We start from the raw sequence: 21,508 nt of genomic DNA on the forward strand, positions 1-21,508 counted from the left end.
CATAGGAACAAACAGATGCGGAGACGCAGATCACTTACTGAAAGTCACTTAGCCATGTATGGGATCTACATACACATGTATTACACAGTGATAGCACACATGTTACACAATGAAAACAGACAAGTCAGCAGGCATCAGTCATTATAGGAAAGTGTTATTGGTGAATATTTTCAGCTAAAAAATGTCACTTGCTCATTCTTTGTTGTCTGCACCAGTTTTTGACTCTGGTTGGATCCAAGCCAAATTGAAGGGCTGTTTCCCCTGTATGTGAGAGGCCTGCCGCGCATGCTATGCCTTGCACGTTCATTTTTCCTGATGCATTTTGGACAACATGTCTGCAATGCATGCACATGCGTGTGCCTCGTTATAAACGGTTAAGAAATGAAGCCGCATTTACAGAACTCTAAACACCGCAGACCACGGTGGGTGCACAGCGTTGTAATTATTCTTTTCAAGAATGCCACTGTACTATTTAGCAATACGAAATGTTTTTGTTCAATTCCCATTTTCTAGACATTTGCTTGGAACTGCTTCCGAATGACTTCAAATTAATTCATTAGAACTTATGGGAATTAAATGGGTATGGCTCCATGGCTCTGTGCAGAAGTATATATATGCCTTTCAAAGAAAATCTTAAGGTTAAAAGTCATCATAATTATAATTAAATAATCCCTTTGAAAATTTTTCAGCCAAATGTTTGATATATCCATATGGTAATTAGTCACTCAAATATTTGTTGAATGAATGAAGCGATATTTCACTCTTTTCATCTAATTAACAGCATGGAGGGAAAAAAAAGTGTCAGATTTGTATCCTTCCAAGAGTTCAGCCAATTTGGCATGTGTGATCAAAGGCAAAGAGAACAAAATATTTTTGGCCCATTCCTGAGTTTTTCCTTCTGGTCTTTCAGATACCCTTGGGTCAAATTCCTTTACCTTCCCCAGGGAACAGTTTTCAAAGGGACTGGTTCACTCTTGTCATATCCTTAATTATCATGCCCCTAATCAGACCCTGGATGTCCATCAAAATTCTCTGCCTTGTTAAATAGATATCTACAAAGATAAAAAGATTTAGGTAGAGCACCTGCCTGTTGCCCTCCAGGAAGTTCAAAATTTGAATTGGTGAATAGTTTCTAAATATTTGTTATTTGGTGCATGCTTTGTGTGTGTGTGTGTGGGGGGGGGGGGTGGGATGTTTTAAATTTTTTCCCACTGAGCTTTCTCTGGTAAAGAAAGGATTTTATTGTATGTGCATGATTATATCTACGCTAATAAGGCATCTATGGTAAGCCCTGTTTGAAAATAAATGACAAGAAGAACAGCTGGGTGTGGGGAGGGGACATTCTTTAGAGCACACATAACTTATAATAGACCCACCCCAAGGTCTAGGAGCAAGGGTAGAGTTTTAGAAGGTGGTAAAATTATTACAAATGTTAAACAGTGCAAAGCCATTCCCATTAGAAGCCCAAACAAGAGCCGGGTGGTGGTGGCGCAGGCCTGTAATCCCAGCACTTGGGAGGCAGAGGCAGGTGGATTTCTGAGTTCAAGGCCAGTCTGGTCTACAGAGTGAGTTCCAGGACAGCCAGGGCTATACAGAGAAACCCTGTCTCGAACCCCCACCCCCCCCCCAAAAAAAAGAAAAAAAAGAAGCCCAAACAAGAACACAGGGCGACTGCTGCTGTCTAATGCATGTTGATCTAGGGTGGCTGTCACTGTAAGACAGGCCCCATTGGTGTCCCAAAGGGTCATAGTCACAGCAGCCAACCTGTTCTGCAATAGGCTCCTGGGCCTTAAAGGAAATAGATGGCTAGGAGAGGGCTTGGAACACAGCAGACTTATCAAGTTGCTTCCTGTTTAATGACCTTAGGCTTGTAATCAGTGGTGATGTGATAACAGAGGGGTTTGGAGGTCTTCAAGGAGATGGACATCCATTATCTTTTTATTCTAATTTATTCTATTTTTTTCTTTTATTGGATATTTTCTTTGTTTACATTTCAAATGTTTTCCCCTCTCTAGGTCTCCCCTTCGGAAACACCCATCTCCCTGCCTCTATGAGGGTGCTACCCCACCCACCCACTCCTGCCTTCTTGCTGTGGCATTCCCCCACAGTGGGGCATCGAACCTCTACAGGAGCCAGGTCCACTTCTCCCACTGATGTCCAACAAGGCCATCCTCTGCCACATACACATACTTTTTGGTTGATGGTCCAGTCCCAGGGAGTTCTTTCTTTTCAGCATCCCAACTGCCCCCTTCAGATAACTGTGTAACAGATTCTTTTGGTGAGAGTTTATGTGTGTGTGTGTGTGTGTGTGTGTGTGCACGCGCACGCGCGCGCGCGCGCGCGCGCATGCTGTCTATCTCTCTGATTTTCTGCCTGTCTGGGTAAATTCTAATGCAGATTTCATAAACCTTCCAAAATATTTGACTGCTTCTATAGGATTGTGAGCACACCAAAATATTTTTTATGTTTGTGTTCTCCTAAATGAAATCTATATTTGAGGGGGAAAAAATCCAAGTAATTTTGCAGGTAGTCAGAGCTGAAGATCACCCTGCTCACTTCAGAGCCCTTGTGTTACGCAGTGAGTCAAAAGGCACAGCGGTCATCTGAAGCCACCACTGCCCAAACTTAACAGAGCACAGCTTCAGAACCTTCTGCCTTTGCCCAGAAATATGGGGGAGAAGTGGCATGGTGTTACCCTCGATCATTTGATTGGGGGGGTAGAGGCTGTGTTTTAGAGAATGCTTTTTCTTTTTAAATGTCTATGACATTGTGTCCAGGCTCTTTTATGCGTTGTCCCCATTACAAAGAGCTGAAGGCCCTGCTCTTGCAGCACAGATCAGATGGTATGCACTGCCCAGCTGAGCTCAGACAGCCTGTGGAAAGCTGACCTAGTCAGACTCCAGCCCGGTGACTTGCCTGCTCTCAACAGTATCTTCAAATAGCTCCCACTTCCTGCATCTGCCTCCTGATCTTTTCCTGTTACTTTATTTGGTTTTGTTTTCAAAAGCCATTTTCCCTGGTTGCTTCCCCATGGAAATATTTTCTTTTCTTTTTCTTTTCTTTTTTTGCCACGCACTGGGATCCCAAATGATCCATACCATGGGTGCAGAATGGGCGACTGTCTAGAGATTGTCTCAGGATGTTCCAGAGTGCTTGGGGCTTGTGTGGTGTCAGGTTAACAATTCCATTTGATCCTGGGCCATCCAAGAGGGAAATACTAAACTTAGAGCCAATGGATATCAGGTAATATATCTTTATCATTTAATATAAAAGTATGTACATGTTTACATATATATATGTGTGTATAATGTGTATATAAATCTAGTGAAAACATGTGCATACCACTTGCAAATAAATGCTAGTACCTTTTTTATATTGTTTAATTTTTCATAAGCCAAGAAATATTGTTGTGATAGTGCAGGTTTATTTCACTCCTTACAATGAAAACTTATTTCCAATTTGTGCCAAGCATAATTTTCTAACTTAATGTCTGACTGTGAAAAAGTAGGGATAGTTAGGCTCCGCTTTCTGAAGCATCCTGGTCCAGGTTCAAGCAGTGTGGCAGACTAAACGTTCACGGAACACCTTTCCAACAGAGAATAGAACTGAAGAGAAAAAGCCTCTGCTTTTAAATGCTTGGTTGGGGCTACTGGCAAAGTCAAGTCTCTCTCAGGAGCAGAAGCCATAGGGAGGCGAGAAAGGAACAGCAAGGGCCTCTAAGCAAGCATCTCAGCAAGCATCACGGGAGGGGTTTTGAGAGGTAAGGAGCTTGGGGCTGAACAGGGAGGGAGATCAGTCTGGAGATAAACAGGCAGCTGCCCCATTGCCAAGAACAGCATCTCTCACTGTCCATCAACAGGGAGAAAGAAGGCTTGAGGCAGAGTTCTCTAGAGTATACACTTGCCTCTGTCACTGCTGATGTAGGAGGAAAGATGAGAGATAAGTCTTGAGAATCTATAACTACGACTTTTTCTTTTTCTTTTCTTTTTTCTTTTGTTTCTTTAGAGACAGGGTTTCTCTCTATAGCCCTGGCTGTCCTGGAACTCACTCTGTAGACCAGGCTGGCCTCGAACTCAGAAACCCACCTGCCTCCACCTCCCAAGTGCTGGGATCAAAGGCGTGCGCCACCACGGCCCGGCTTATAACCACGAATTTTATCCAGCAAGCCCAAGGGCAAGAATTCCTGTTGTCTGTGATTTTTGACAGTCTCTCCCATCAAAACTGTAATCACAATAAGCTACATGTGTTTCCAACTATTTGAAGCATTTTGTGTTCAGATTCATGGAGAGGGAGAGTAGAGTGCTCTCTGATACAATCTGGAAAAGGAAGTCTCCTAAACTGGATGCTTCAGATATTTAGGATGATACATTTTATGTTACGTGTATTTGTAAAACAAACCATCATCATCATCATCATCAGCAGCAGCAGCAGCAGCAGCAGCAGCAGCAGCAAACCCCAGCAAAAGCAAAAGGAAGGGCTAAGAATGGATGTGCATGCATGCAGTCTAATGCTTGGATGGTTGAGGTGGGAAGGAGTTCTTAAGTCAGCTGGGCTACACTGTAGGACTGTTTCAAAACCAAGTTTGTCTATCTAATATAGTTAATCTAAAGGTTTTGGATTAGCATTGGCAACACTGTTACATGTTTTTGAACTAACAGCAGCTAGGCATCGGTTTACAAAGTGAAGCCTTTAATATGACATGCAGCCAGTTGCAGGGCACACTATCAAACCACATTTGAGTTTCAACCCTAGGAAGCTCTGAAAGTGCCCTTAATGACAAAAAGGGATTTTAGAGATATAATTAAGGAGCTTGACACAATCTTGTTCTATTAATGAGTGGGTCCTAGATTCAATAGCAAATGTCCTTAGAGGTGAAAGACAAGACAGCCATACACCCAAGGCCTCGGGAATCAGAAGCAGAAACTTGCCATGCAGCCACAGGCTGAGGCTCACCAAGGGCGAAGGAGTAAGTGATGCTAGGATTCTTTCTACAGCTCTGATCAAATAAATTTCCACTGTTTTGAGTTCCTCGGTGTAGCTGTCGTAGCAGTCATAAATACAATGTTTACTATTATATTAATAATCTCAGGAAAATTTCCCCTGTGCCCATGTCCTCAAGGGTCTTCCCCAGTTTCTTTTCTATTAGTTTTAGTGTGTCTGGTTTTACGTGGAGGTCCTTGATCCACTTGGAATTGAGCTTAGTACAAGGAGATAAGAATGGATCAATTTTCATTCTTCTGCAAGTTGACCTCCAGTTGAATCAGCACCATTTGTTGAAAAGCCTATTTTTTTCCCACTGGGTGGTTGTAGCTCCTTTGTCAAAGATCAAGTGACCATAGGTGTCATTTCTGGGACTTCAATTCTATTCCATTGATCCACTTGCCTGTCATTGTACCAATGCCATGCAGTTTTTAACACAATTGCTCTGTAGTACTGCTTGAGGTTGGGGACACTGATTCCCCCAGAAGTTCTTTACTGTTGACGATAGTTTTAGTTATCCTGTTTTTTTTGTTATTCAAGATGAATTTGAGAATTGCTCTTTATAACTCTATGAAGAATTGAGTTGGGGTTTTGATGGGGATTCCATTAAATCTGTATATTGCTTTTTTTATGACCATTTTTACTATATCAATCCTGCCAATCCAAGAGCATGGAAGATTTTTCCATCTTCTGAGGTCTTCTTCGATTTCTTTCTTCAAAGACTTGAAGTTCCTGTCATACAGATTTTTCACTTGTTTGGTTAGAGTCACACCAAGATACTTTTTGTGAAGGGTGTCATTTCCCTAATTTATTTCTCAGCCTGTTTATCCTTTGTCTTAGCTTATAAAATCAAAAACAGGCAGCAGAAACATAAGCAGCTATATTTCTGGTTTCCTTTCAGGGAGAAACCATTTGTCCTCTCTGTATTTGTATTTAAAGATGCATTTATGCCCCAATTGTTGGAAAATACTGAAGAAGCAGGATAGTCATGCTCGTGACATCATATCATAAGACAAATAACTGAAGCAGGCAGTAGTGCCTGGGCCAAAGAGTTATGGAGGATCAAGAAGGAGCCTTTATAAAATGTCTCAGATAGGATGGGGCCCACAAAAGGGACAGACTATAGCACTTACTTTGATTTATGCTCATTACAAGGCTTCATAGACACTGCCTTCTAGGAGCTGTGGGTATAATTCAGTGATAGAATGTGTGATAATTATATGTGTGAGACCCTACATTCAACACTCAGCACTGGGAAAAATTATCTTCCAGGTAGCCACTGCAGATCCCCTCAGATTAGGATTTCATTATTCTCATCCCCAGTGACTTTTCTCCCATTTGCCAATCCCCTAGCTATACCCTGGTCTATGCCAGTTTGTACTGTGACCCACTTACCTGTCAAGGTGGGACATGACTGTTTTGGAGATGTCCGCCCCTGCTTCTTGCAGTATGCGGATGATTTGGAACGGCGCCCCTGGGTTCCGTCCAGGATGGATGATGACGGGACAGCCAAGCTGAGCCTGGGCGTGAGCCGTAGCCTGAAGCACCCTTCTTTCACTGTCAGTCAAAGGCCAGGAGCAGCCAATTTCTCCGATGACTCCACACTTGATACTGGTGCCATCAGCTCCGTGGAGAATTTCATTCATAAGGACATCTGTAAGCTAAGGAAGAATGAGAATGAGCCTATTTTGTAGATTGTGACATATTTCCAAATAAACTCATACTATGCAAATTTTGGACGTGTCCAGAGTTGGGGTGGGGGGAGGGGCAGGGAGGATGAAGCCTCAGTTATGAAGATCCTGGTTCCATCCCCAGATCTCACAGAAGAATGCTTGCTGTGGTGGTGTGAACTGGCAATCCCAGCACTGGGGAGACAGAGATGGCTGAATCCCAAGGGCTCACTGGACAGCTGCTACAGCCTATCACCAAACAGCTCCAATTTGCGCGACCCCAACTCAAAGGAGATGAACAGTTTTCCCGAGGATGATACCTGAGGTTGTCCTCCGGCTTCTACACACATGGCCCTGCCATGCCTGGGCACATATAACACTACACACAACACACATGCGTGCTCAGGCACACAAAAGCCAGCATTCACTTAGTGAGTTTTGGCTAATGAACATAGAATTTTTTTCTCACTGAACTGCATATTCAACAAGTTATTATAAGATTTATGAATCTTATAGCGTGAGGATACAGAAGGGAGAAAGAGAAAGACTGTGTTCAGAAAAAAAAGGGAGGCTCTTTATTTTAATCTGAGAACAGCACCTATATCTGAATCTGTCAACTATAACAAGTGCTTCTTTAATTCTATCCTGTATTTAGCCTAGAAAACTCTTTTTTTTTTAATTTTTTTTTATTCGATATAATTTATTTACATTTCAAATGATTTCCCCTTTTCTAGCCCCCCCACTCCCCGAAAGTCCCGTAAGCCCCCTTCTCTTCCCCTGTCCTCCCTCCCACCCCTTCCCACTTCCCCGTTCTGGTTTTGCCGAATACTGTTTCACTGAGTCTTTCCAGAACCAGGGGCCACTCCTCCTTTCTTCTTGTATCTCATTTGATGTGTGGATTTTGACACAATATTCACATTACTAGCTTCAAAGCATGTATTGACAAATATATTATCCTTTTCATTAGCTTATTCTCCACCTAATATAAATTTATTTAAATGCTTATTGGGACATAGCAGATGAAAATATTTTAAAAAAGTTATTTTAAATACTAACATATTCTACCAAGAGTTTACCTGACATTTTGTACCTGTGAAACAAGTTATGGGAAATAATACATAGGAATTCATACATGCATGTAAACTGGCACACATGTTTAATAAGAGAACGCACACATGGGCAAAACTGTTTTCTTCGGGTCTTTGCAAACGTTGCCCCCTTGTGCCCATTCTTACTTAATATTATAAATAAGGGAACAGACCTTCTCCCGCCGCTCCTGGCTTGTAATAGTAGAGGCTGTATTTGCAAACGCACCAAGTCTCTGCCTGCCAAGTCTCACCCTACTGTGAATTTTCATTGCTGGTTATTATTAAGCCCGAGGGGGGGGAAGCTGAAGGAGCTTATGAGGGGAAACAAGGTTTACAAAGAGACTGAAGCAGAACCACTGAGCTCTGATAGGATTCGTACAGACTACGCATTAACACATTGGAATTGTCAGTGACGAGTGTGTCGAGAGCTCCTTCCTCAATGCTGGAAAGATTCGGAGTCTGACTAATCTGGGTTCTGGTCGGCTGATGTCTTTGTGAGCTAGCTATTTTCTTCACGTATCCATCTACTTCTGAACCAATTGAATTCAGGGTGTCCCGAAAGCATATACAAACAACATTCTAATTACCTGCTCCACTGACATGGCTCTGGTCGCTGAAGAGTGAGTTGCATCAACGTAAAACCCAGCTCCAGCTACGATGTGGACTCCTGTCTGCTCTGCCAGCCACTTCAGGGTATGCACGTCCCTGCTGAGCCCGGTGGTCGTGTTCTCCACCAAGGTCCCTCCCCCCTTAGCCTTGAAATACAACAGTTCTTCTCTTATAGCTTCTACCTCCTGATTCAACTGAAGGTTCTCTCGATGGGAATAGGGATTTTTCTGAATCCAAAATAAATTTTTCATCACGATCGGTTGCTTGGACGTAGCTTCGTAGCATGGAGGAGGCGGGCAGTAGAAATTGTCAAAGGTCATTGTCAGATGCTCATGGGTCAGAGTGCGCCCCAGTAGGCTGGGTTCTACAATGCCCAGAACTGTCTGTGCTTTCCCACTTAAAGAAGACATTTCTGATGATATCTCAGGGATTTGCTCTAGAGAGGAAAAAGAAATATGGAATTAGAAAAATTAACAAAAACATATAGTCTGTTGGTAGAGGGCAGGGGTTGTGGATGTGCCAGTCCAGAGAATCAACGAAACCAGAGATATGACCTCATTTGTCATCTGCCTCAAGTGGGACACATGAATAAGATGTCCCCAGTCACTTCCATCAGGGCTTCTCCGATGGATCAATCCAATATCATTTATTGGAAATATTTCTTCACTGCAGTTCACATTTATATTTCACTTATTTTTGTCTCAGTTTTATCTATGCTTTTTAGGACACTTGAACAAAAAAATCATTTAACCCCCTCCCCCTTCTTTCCCAATAACTTCCATTAAAACCAGTCACACGTTAATATCATTTCAACCCTTTTTATCCATATGAAATACACAGAGCAGAAACTCATGGCACTACCCATTTGCTACTGAGGTAAATACATTTCTGCTGACAGCCTGCTGACATGCCAGAAGCATAACATAAGACCTCTAACCTGTCTGGCTTCATAGGGGTTGGCTACAAAATAACTGAGGGAAGAAGAAATGCATAACTAGGTTTATTAATGTTAAAAAATAAGAAGAAACAAACCTGTTCACTTTCAAGGGTTTATCACATAGCAATACAGAAAGTGACCCTTCAATACACTAAAGAAAACGTTAACTGTAATAATGAAAGTGACTACAATGTTATCGGTGATGGTTAAACGTTGACTGTCAACACCACCCAACCTAGAATCACTTGGAAAGGGAGTCTCAGGGAGGGACTGTTTCCACTGAGTTGGTCTGTGGCTATGTCTATCGGGAATTACTTCATTTCATTAATGGGCATGGGATGACCCAGCCCACTATGGGTGGCAACGCTCATTCCGTTGCTGAAAGAGAAATCAGCTGCCGTCTCTAAAAGGAGTAAAAACCTCTTTATCTCCTACATAGTTTCCTTTCAGACACAAAGATGAAGGATCTGCCCAGGTTTCTCTCAGTGACAGCAAGAACTCCAAATCCAGCACTTCTGTACTCAGGGTACACCCTTAGCAGAAGAGGTTGGATGAAGAAGATGACAGTGAACTTGGTGAATAGCTGACACCACCAGAGCAGGCCAGAAATGAAACTCCACCCACAGGACCGGGCGGACGTGATCATGAGACTGGAACAACAGAGTAGTGTTTAAAGCTTTCAAAGTATTCCTACAACAGACATTCTAAAATTACTTCCCCTATATCTTCAGAAGCCTTCTCTGTATGTGGGGACAGGACAGGGCATAGTTCTGAGCCTGGGCATGTGGAGGTCAGAGGTCACCCTCCAGTATCAGTCCTCTGAAGCCACCTGCTCAGAGACTCACCATACAATTGCCAGTCCGTGCACAGGCCGTATATTTTTTATTGATGACCTCACTGTTCAGAAGAGATGAAGTACACTGAAGGTAGTATGGCTACAGACTTGAACTTACTATTCAGAGCTTTGTTCTTTTCTACTCAAAATAATCAGTATGTAGTTACTCCTTTGGTTGATGAGATCACAGCACCATTAATAATAGATTCAGTCCTGTTAGTGGGTTAATTTTCTGTTTCCTCCCTTCAGCATTTCAGATGTGTTCTGGAGAGTCACAGATGAGGGCAGAAATTAGGATAAACTGATAACACATTACCATGTCTACTAGAAAAGTAACAAACTACACGATTAATTGATGTGTATTTGAAAGAGCAACATGGTATGTTTCAAGCTCACAAGCTGTGAGTCTTTGTAAAAAACATTATTTAAGAAATGTCATCCCTCCAGGGACATTCCTCTAATGCTCTCAGGCAGGGCTGGCTGGCTCTTCTGTGATCACATACAATGTAATACACACTCAGAGGATAAGAAAATATTGAGGAACAAAAAGCAGCCAGCGCACCCTTTTAAGCGAGAATGTATCTTTGAATAGAGCAAGACAGAGATCTGGAATCCATGGTTTCAGTGTGGCGAGGGAGCCTTTTTGCCTGTGTTCTGTCTGGTCATCACTTTCCACACACAGGCAGAGTTACCATGCTCCTTCATCGTAAGGATGAGCACATGTAGAACCAGCAAGGACAAAGGATGAGCATGCTGATGTCCGTCTGTGCAGAGGGGAATGACCACCAACATAAAAGGAGGCTTCCAGCATTTTCCAGAGCTTCCCACAGAAGGTTCAGTATTGAACCCGTATTGGGCAAAGGTAGCGGGAGCTATCAACATATTTGACAGAAGCATTGTTCCACATCAACTGTGAAATCTGCGTCATGTGTGAAAGCACAGTCTGCAATGACTACAATAGCTCAGCCAGAATTCACAGCCTGTGGTATTTAATCTTCAACTCAGAGATCTGGGCTCAGGGAAGGATCAAGCTTCTGGGCATGTGCCTGAAGGATCGCCTAGATGAGGTAAACTCCAGTGCGAAGGCTAAGCCCAAATGTGGGCAGGAGCATCCCATGGGGTAGGATACCATGTGGAATAAAAAAAAGAAAACTAGTTGAACACCAGCACTCAGTTTTCTCTGCTTCTCTCCTGGGAGTGCAGTATGCCACATGCAGGTACTTCTGCCTTGATGGATGCTATCACTCTAACCCATATAATAAATAAAGCCATATAATAAATAAATCCTTATTCCTCAGATTGCTTCTCTCATGTTCTTTGCCAGAGCAACAGGCCAAGTAGCAAATTTGCAACACTTCTAAGCTTTAAAAAATAATTGTTTTTGTTTTATGAGACCAGGTCTCACTCTGTAGCCTATGCTAACTAGAACTCCTGACTCAAATACCCAAGTCCCAGAAATACAGGTTATGTCTGCAAGCACTTCTAGTCTTGCTGGACCTAGAACAGAAAGAGAACATTGAATAAAAAATAAAAACAAGAAGTGAATTAGAAAAAGGGACAACACTGTTGTACTACACAGCCGAAAACTGAAAAATAAGAGGGATTTGATACTTATAAACATATGCACATATTATCTTTTATAATATTTATAAATAATTTGCGTGGTGACTGAAGATCTTGTGAGGAGGAACAGTCTGAATGTACCTTTGGTTTCCATTCAGGTTTTGAGAGTTATTTTGGTCTGACTACTATGATTAAGAGTATTCTGTCTACTTAAGTTGAGTATCCTCTCCAGTTACTCTGATGGTTAATTTATCAACTTAATTGGACTTTGAAGCACCTAGGATATTGGTAAATCACACACCTGGGTGTGTCTGTGAGGAACTTTCCAGAGATAATTAGATCATAATGGCTCTGGCTCAGCGAACAGATTAAGCCCAAAAGGATTCATAAATGGTGTCATTGGGGGGAGTTGGTAGGGGCGTGGCCAACATAGAAGAATCAGGTTACTGGCTACATGTTCTTAGAGGCCATAGCTTATCTGTCCCCTTTCCACAACTCTTTCTCTCTGCTTCCTGGCCACAACAAGACAAATAGCACATTTCCCCTCAGCTGGGGAGTTCAGCATTATCTTGGAGCCAAATCAGTAGTGCTGTGAACTATGTGGTTTGAACTCTCTGAAACAATGTGTGGAAACAGAGGCTTCCCCTTTCAGGTTGTTTCTGTCATATTTTGAGACATTGGTGAGAAATGTAATGGACACAGTTGCCTTCACAGGAATTTCAGAGAAGAGAGAATAATCATATGGATGCCCTGTACATGCAAGTGGGAACTCTTAAGGCACATCCTGTAGGCAATCATACTTTGCCCTGTATCTGACACCAGTGCTAGCTTTAAAGCTGGCTGAAGCTCTACTTTAACTGAAATATAATGGTCAAATTGGCAAGCTGACTTTTTTTTACTGACATGATTTAAAATTCTTTACCCCGACGTCTCCCACAACAGTGAAAAGTCTGTAGCCTTTTATGAAACCCTCTGCTGAATTTCATTCACTTTACTCCATGAATAAACCTTTATTGATGAGGGAGAAGAGACAGAGCTGAGGCCATGCCCCTGTAGAGACCTGTAGGGTATTGCGATAATGTAGAAAAAACATCAGATGGTAGATTGGTCTGAAATGACACCAGTTGAGATGGCAAAAAATGCAGGAGAGCAGATGGGACTTTCTAACTGGACTCACTGATACTAAAAAATACCCTGCAAATAAATGGCCCAAATATATCAACATTTCTATTTTTTATGTGTTGCATCACAGTTCAGCAGTACTCTATAAACACTTACAGCTGACATTTGATTTGCGATAAAAATATTTTAACAACTACACAATATATTTTTTAAAGCTTGTTTGAATACTTCCATCATGTTCAGGTTCAAAACTGTGACACATCTGACCCATCTTTTCTCAAATAGCATGGATCTAGCTGCTGGGACAATAGCAACTCTAGGAGGCCATCTTGCATACAATGTCTGCCTTTCCTCTATTCCATGTACTTATACTCAAGTAAGCAAAGCTCTAGCAGGGCATGATGACTTGAGCTTTCCATCTCAGGTACTCAAGACGCTGAGGTAAGAGGGTCATAAGTTCAAGTCCTGTCTGGGCTACAGTGTGAGTTCAAGGCCAGCTTAGTTAGTGAGACTTTGTCTTAAAGTAAGACTCAAAAAAGAGCTAGAGAGGCAGCTAGCTAGCGGTGGTTGATGGAGCTGGAGGATGAACTAGCTGAACACCAGCACTCAGTTTTCTCTGCTTCTTCTCTACTGCAGGTGCAGTATGACCCATGCAGGTACTTCTGCCTTGATGGAAGCTATTACTCTAACCTAAATAAACTCATATTCCTCAGATTGCTTCTGTCATGTTCTTTGCCAGAGCAACAGGACAAGTAGCAAACACATAACACTTCTAACTTCTTGAAAAATTTGTTTTGTTTTATGAGACCAGGTCTCATTCTGTGGCCTATGCTAAGTTGAACTCACGGTGATCCTCCTGCCTCAGACTCCCAAGACCCTGAAATAGTGGTATGTCCGCACGAGATCTGGGTATCATGTCCTGTGTAGGAGGTAGGGAAGGAAGTGGGGAGAGAGGAAGAGCCGAAAAGAAATGCTATCAAACACAAGGATATAAATGGAACCCAACACTATTCAAAGAGATAACTAAAGCAAAGTATCCCACAGAACAAATCCAATAACTTGAGGAAAATGATTTCACTCACAAGCTGATCCTTTATACTTAAAACATTGACAATGTAGAAATATTACAAAAGGAGAAGACCATATAAGGGTGCATGGCTGAGGATATAGGTTGCATCTTAACTGATTCTAGGTCCATCAAACTGGACCATCTGGTCAACCCTCCATGTCCCTTGTTGTTAGACTGCGGTAATTGTCTTGTTGATTTTGTTAGTTCACTGTTCAGTGAAAAAACTTAAAAGGTACTCTTATGAAGAAAACAAGATGACCAGGGGGACTGTCAGCAGGGATGGAGAAGTAGAGAAAGAAGGGAAGAAAATGGCATCTTAAGTCAAAATGAAATATGACTTATGCCAGTGACATCCTAGAGTCTGGGGAATGCAACAGTCTGTCAAAACACTGTCTAGAATTCTCATCTTACAACCTTTCCTTTCCTTTAGAAGAAGGTTCCACTCTGGCTGCTGGAAGACTTAGAGAAAATGTTTTAATTTCAATACTAACAATAGCACTTTCATTTCTTCCTCCCTCCTCCTCCTCCTCCCTCTTCCTCCTCCTCCTCCTCCTTTATTTGTGTAGCCCTATCTGTCCTAGAACTCACTCTATAGACCAGGCTGGCCTTGAACTCAGAAATCTGCCTGTCTCTGCCTCCCAAGTGCTGGGATTAAAGGTGTATACTACCACTGCCTGGCTTTTTTGTATTCTTCTTCTTCCTCTTCCTCTTCTTCTACTTCTTCTTCTTCTTCCTCCTCTTCCTTTTCCTCCTCTTCCTCCTGCTCCTCCTCCATTTATAAAACAGGATCCTAGTAGCCCAGGCTGGCTTGGAACTCACTATGAAGCCTAGAGTGGTCTTGAACTCATGGTGTTCTTCCTGTCAGGATTACAGAAATAGGATGCCACCCCAGCATCTTCACACAATTTTACTTAGACATCTATTCTTGAAGGGGACTAATGAAGGTGGAAGATCAGTGGGTTTCAGAGTCTATAGTTCTTAGCTATTCCACTAAACAATGTTGTCACTTTGGATAAGTGGCATAATATGCTGAATCTACTTTCCCAACTGTGAAAGATGAATTCCCAAGCTTCAAGTCTGTTCTTGAAGGGAAAGATTTTAAAATACATGTATTACACACACACACACACACACACACACACACACACACACACACACACTCAAGAATGTAGGAGGATAGATTTCAGCTTTAGGTCCTTCAACATTTAAGAAAACTCTAGAAGAATGGGTTCTGGTTTTGGCATTTCTTTTCTGTGTGCTTGAGGAAAACTTAAAAGCTTCTGATGAGTTAGTTTCCTCACTTAAAAACTCACTCTTCTGAACTACTGTATACGATCAAAAGGAAAGGGCTAGCAAGAGAATACCCCAAAGCACTATTTAAATTATAAAGCACCATCTAAATGTTTGGAATTAGTATGAACTTTGAATTATTTTCCAAATATTTGCTTAGTATCCACAGCCAAATGGACCTGAACTTATTCTTTTTAAAAACTAACAATAGGGGGTTGAAGTTTATGAATCAAACTAAGGCTCTAATTTGCTTATAAATGAATTCCTGCACTTGAGACCCAGGATTGTTGGATGTAGATTGACTATTGCGATTGACATCGGGGCTCATTAGGTTTTTGGAAATGCCCACCAAAGTGATTAGAGCTGCGGGAGGTCCTCATTAGCCACAGGGAAGTGTAAGTAGAAATGCCTTTTAAAATGAATGTGTGTACTACAGTGTTGGTTTCCACAGATGGCCTTCATTGAGCTTGACTCCTGGCAGCACCACGCCTGTGCAGTCCCCAGACACTATGATCCTGAGCTGGCCTGAGACTCACTGTGATCAAAACAATATGGGGGAACTTATGGACTGACTAGATGTCAGTCTGAGATCAAAATCTTCTAAAGCAACCTGTTCCATTGTGTTTTACAGTGTAGGAAGTCTGTTTATATTTGCATGTGAAGCAGAAGTCCTGAGAGTCCATGGAAGGAGGAAGCAGTCAGACATTCTGCCCCTCTGAACTCAGCCCTGTGGAGGTAGCAGACAGTTACATTATTGCCATAGACGCTTTTGTTCCACAAAGATCTCAGGTGACTGCAAGCCTAGACTCAGTAGAGTTTGCTAAGCCCAGAGAGTTGTGGAAGATTATAAAATGGTTATTGCTTGGAGCCTCTGCCTTAAGATAGTGCTGTGGACTGAACCTTGAATCATTTGATTGAATCTCTAGACCAAACTGATTGTACTGGAATCCTCATCACTAGTGGTGGTATTCTGTGTGGTGAGCTCTGAAGAAGCAATGTGGTCACGAAAGTGGGGCCCTCAGGAACGAGACTAGTTCCTCTATCAATAGATGACAGGTTCTTTGTCTCTGTTACCATGTAAAAGGATAGCAAGATAATAGGCCATCCATGAAGAGAATAAAATTCTGCGAGGACTGTGTCTTAGACTCTAGGCTTCTAGGGCCATGAATTCTCGTGCGAGACTCCATGCCTATCAGATGAGATACAAAGTTTGTGTTACTTTGTACTTGAACACCAAATGGATGGAGACAGGTAGTATGTTTTTCTGCAAGAGAACACATGTGGAGAGCAATGTTGAATACATTATTTAAAAAAAAAAACCTTTAATCAAGCTATTTTTGGTACCATGCACCAAGTGTCCTAGTTCTGGGTAGACTGAGGCCAGCCTGGGCTACACAGCAAAAACTTGTCACAGAAAGCAAAACAAATCAATAAAGGACTCTAAAAAAGATTCCAAATTTGAAGAATAAAAATGTCATTCAAATACATCATAATTATACATTTGACCTAGCTATAATAAAGATTAGCTGAGTGTTGGATGTGAGTGTTGAGGTAATTTTTCTAATAAATAATGGGGTATTGAATTCTTAACTTATGCAGCACATTGAAAAAAATGCTAGCTTTGTAAAGTTTGTTTGTGTCCTGTCAATTGTTAAATATTGTCACTGACACATTTAAGAAATAGGGGACCAGAAAGGTAAGCAGTTAAGACCAGTTTTCACATTTGCAGAAAACCTGGGGTCAGTTCTTAGTACCATATGGTGGTTCATGATTGACTGTCACTCTAGTTTCAGGGGATCTGATGCCCTCTTCTGACCTCCTTGGGCACCAGGAAGACATGTACACATACATTCATGCAGACAAAACACTCAAACACATAAAATATTTTTTTTATAAAACAGCAACAAAAAAGTACAATATATAAATCAAGCAATGCAGTGCCAGATAACATTCTTATACATGTATACATTGTATGCTATTTAAGTCAGGTTAAACATTTTATCATTTCTGTATGGTGAAGTTGTTTAGATGTCTTCAGTCATGGTTTGTGAAACACACTCCAGACTACTGCTGTCTCAACCACCCTAGTGTGCAAAGGCACACGATAGCTTCTGTCTCCTCTCTCACTGCAATCTAGCCCCCCAATGATCTGTTCTTCTTGTCCCTCTTCTCTCTGTTAGTCTCCCCAGCTTCTGTTGACCACCTTTCTAATCTCGACTTGCATAAGGTCACCTGTTTTATATTCCACATATGGGTGAGATCTTGTGGTATTTATCTTTGTTTTGGCTTTAATATAATGATTCCACCTCTGCTACCACAAAAGATGGGATTTGGCTCCGTTCAGGGTTGGATAGCACTATGATTCCTCTGTGTTTGGGTATCTGAGTTTCACTATATGCCCACATGCATTTCTTTACCCATTAATCACTTGGTTTGTTTCTCTTTCTTGTTTATCACAAACAGTGCTGCCATAAACATGGGGTTGTTGACATGTCTCCCATAGCCTGACCTCACTTCCATTGGATATGTACCTACCCCTAAGATGAATGCTAATTTGAGTCTTGGATTTGTTCTTATGTTTTCCATTACGGTTCACTAATTTCCAAGCTCCCCACCCCCAGCTGTAAAAAAGAGTCCCCTTTCCTTTCCATCCTTGCCAGTCACTGTCTTGTCTTTTCCATAATAGGTATTCTAATTGGAGAGAGGTAGTATTTTATTGCAATTCATTTGCATTTCCCTGATGATCAGAGACATGGATAAAATTTTTCATAAATCTGCAAGCAATCTTCACATCCTGTTTTGAGAAACACCTGTTGAGATCTAACACTTTCAATCAGATATTTTAAAAAAGTTCTGTTCCTTATACATTCTGGGTACCAAGTACCATCAGATACAGAGTTTGAAAATAACTTTCTCTTACTTCCAGAGTTTTCTCTTCATTGTGCTGATTGTTTCCTTTGCTATGATAAAAGCTTTTCAGCTTGGTGTCATCCCACTTGTGAATTTTTGCTTTTGTTCTGTGCTTTTTAGAATGTATCTTTAAAAAAAATAATAATGCCCTCCTGTTTCAATGTCCTGAGGAATCACTTCTGTATTTTTCTACAACAATTTCTGGTTGTACAGTTTGACTCCCTTTCTGACTCCTCTATATTTGTGCCTGATTTTCACAGCATCATTCTTTGAAGACTGTCCTTTGCTCAGTGCTCATTCTTAGCAGCCTTGTTGAAGATCAGTGGGCTGCAGACACGTGGGTTTCCTTCCAGGCTCTCTGGCCCATTACACTGGTCTATGTGTCTGCTGTCAGGCAAGCACATGCCACTGCTATCACGATAGTTTGTTCTTTTTCCTCAGCGTTATTTTGGTTATTGGTCTTTCTGTTAGAGTTGCCCTTTTTTAGCTCCATGTAAGAAGTCAAGGATATTTTGAAAGGGATTATACTAACTGGACAGACCATTTTGAATAGTATAGATGTATAACAATAAACGTTAAATTAAAAACAACTTCCAAGGAGGAGCACAGCATATTGGGGTGTTCCCTATATGAACAGCTGTTCAAAGGACCCACTGACAGAAAGTAGGGCATTAATTTGGGATTGACGTCACCAGATAAGATCTCAAAACATGGTAAGAGAAAAGGCCATGGGATTTCAGTTTGGTGTGAAGAATATTTTTTATGTCTAAAGAATAGCCATTTGGAGCCATGATAAAGCTCAGGAAGTAAGAGGACTTGTTGCCAAGCCTCATGACCTGAAGCTCATGAGGTAGAACAGAGATTTCTAAAAGCTGTCCTCAGATCTCCACTGGTACATCCTCCTGATGCATGTACACAACACAAATAAATAAAATACACCACTTAACACATAAAGTCCTTTACAATTCTATCATTTAAAGACCCTAACATATACCTGCATCCACAGTACCAAATGGCTTTGGGTGATTTTCACAGAGAGAAATCTTCTTTCAGGCGTCAGAGAAAAGCTTTCCATTTCAAATGGTAACTTAGTCCTAAAACATTGGCAAGGCAGTGGTGTGGTAGGGTTCCTTCAGAAAAATTCCCCTGGGAGGAAGTTACAACTAATCTGCCATTTCCCTGAGGAGTTTATAAAAGTCAACAGCACCACCATGAAGCTAGACATGGCCCCATTGCTTTTCTGTAGTAGTGCTACAGAAGTGAAGGTTTCCTCAGCTTTAAAGAAAAACACTTTGGCAATATCATCCATAGTCAGAGACATGTTAACTCAATGATAGGAATCAGTTTTAAGGAGAAGTTTAGGTATGTGTCAAAAGGTATGGACGTACAAAGATTTCATTGATGTCATTATTTAGAACAGCATGAAGTTCTTGGGGGCTGGAGAGTTGGCACAGTGGTTAAGAGCTCTTGTATAAGACCAACTTATGGAGACTCACACCTGCTTGTAACTTCTAGGTGTCTTCTGGTCTCCCCAGGCCTTGCATGAACATTATACACACATTCAACTACACACACACACACACACACACACACACACACACTAAATAAATAAATATTTATTACAAGAGAATGGTGATATATACTATAGTGCTTTATACAACCAGTGAAAACATATTCAAAGAATATTTCTCTCTCTCTCTCTCTCTCTCTCTCTCTCTCTCTCTCTGTGTGTGTGTGTGTGTGTGTGTGTGTGTGTGCGCGCGCGCGCGAGCGCGCAAACATGGGAGGTCAAGGTTGATGTCAGGAGTCATTCTTCATTACTCTGACATTTACTAGCACAAGATCTTTCAATCAAACTCAGAGCTCACTGATGAGGCTAGTCTCCATAGCTAACTCTCTCCATCTCTCTTCTCTGAAGTAAGGGTGGGCTGCCATGCCCACTCAGCATTTACAGAGGTTTGCGGGACCAAACTCTGGTCCTCATGCTTCTACAGCCAGCACTTTAACCACTGAGCCATCTCCACAGCCCACATTTTCAAAGAACATTGAATGACTTAGAATGATGTTCATATTATAATATATTAAAAAGAAAAACAAACTATACTAAGTATGATAAATGTGTGCACAGTCTATATATTTGCATGAGAGCTTAAAACCAGACATATTGAAATATTGTGTTTATTGTAGGCTGATAGAAGACACAAAGATAGTTCATATTTTTCTCATTACAACATTTTTCCTAGCTCTTTGATGTTCAACTTTTATATTTATAATCAGTAAAAGGAAATAAAATGGAAAAAAGTCAACACCTATACTAAAATCACATGAAAAATCAGTTTGAATCTTCCGACTTAAGCACAAAGGTAGAGAAAGTTAAATTATCTCAAGGCAAACTTCCATATTGTTTGGTGTTGTCTCTTAAGCAGTATTTAAGATCCAATCTCTATATTTTCAGTGGCTGTTATAAAGTCTGATTAAATTCCAGTGGTTTCATTGCATACACAGACCTTGGAGTCACCTTGACATGAAAATCCGGAATTCAGAGTGGAAATTCTTGAGCCTGACCACCAATTTGGAAAAGAATCAAAGTCTTGAGTAATTTTTTTCTTTTTTGACAAATAATAAAACATTCATTTTATTGATTGTACAAAAGAGTTTTAACTTGTTACTTACACACTTTAATCAAATTCTCTAATACAGACCAGCAGAACTTTTCTGAAGATATAGTTTAATCACCATGGTTATTTTTTTTCTTTTATCACAATTAACTCACCTAAGAGCCACAACTCTATTTGAGCACATGAATACATTCCTATTCATGGCTAAAAGTGCAAATGGGGATACCAATGGAACATTTTAAAGAAAATTGTTAGAAAGAACAAGTGTATGTGAAAACCAAAAATCAAGCAAGAGAAATTTCAAGTAAAGACAAGAGAAACTTGGAGAGAAGCCTTTTCTAAGGATGGGAATTGATAGATTAGAAGAAAAACAAAAAACAAAAATATAAAAAAGGCAAAAAAAAAACCCAAACAAAAATATGACACACACACACACACACACACCATGGTCACAGATGAGATCAAATTTATTTAGTAGCTATTATGTGCTACACTAGACAGAGAATGGGAGCTGTGACAACTTGCAAGAGGGAAGCCTCATGCTCACTCAGGGGTTGAGAGACCATGCAGTTCTTAGTCATATTCTGTGCCATGTTTACAGAGTTCCTTCCATGTGCCAAGTGCCCACGAGTCCACTTCTCCAGTCTTGAACTTTTGCTAGTGCTTCTGGGTTGATGTCACAGGAGGAAACAGAAGCCAAGGAAGGTTAAGAAACGTGCTAAAGAGCTGGCAAGCTGATAGGGCATATATTGAAGAATGTTGGTATTAATTTTGAATGCTAGTTCACAGCAAGTTTGCTCATGGTTAGCCACGGGAA

The 21,508-nt window shown here is 41.1% G+C and overlaps 1 protein-coding gene across 1 annotated transcript in view; it reads right to left on the reverse strand.

The window, feature by feature from the left end:
- Pter (phosphotriesterase related) overlaps positions 1–21,508 on the reverse strand; it is a 74,750-nt gene that overhangs the window by 16,173 nt on the left and 37,069 nt on the right. Inside the window, exons 2-3 of the mRNA XM_052157410.1 lie at positions 8,326–8,783; positions 6,376–6,641 (exon numbers count right to left, since the gene is read on the reverse strand). Of these exons, the coding sequence (XP_052013370.1) occupies positions 6,376–6,641; positions 8,326–8,757 (698 nt within the window). The 5' untranslated portion in view covers positions 8,758–8,783. The remainder of the gene's footprint in view (positions 1–6,375; positions 6,642–8,325; positions 8,784–21,508) is intronic.

This window comes from Apodemus sylvaticus, chromosome 14 (genome assembly GCF_947179515.1).
Source record: "Apodemus sylvaticus chromosome 14, mApoSyl1.1, whole genome shotgun sequence".
NCBI classification, from domain to species: Eukaryota; Metazoa; Chordata; class Mammalia; order Rodentia; family Muridae; genus Apodemus; species Apodemus sylvaticus.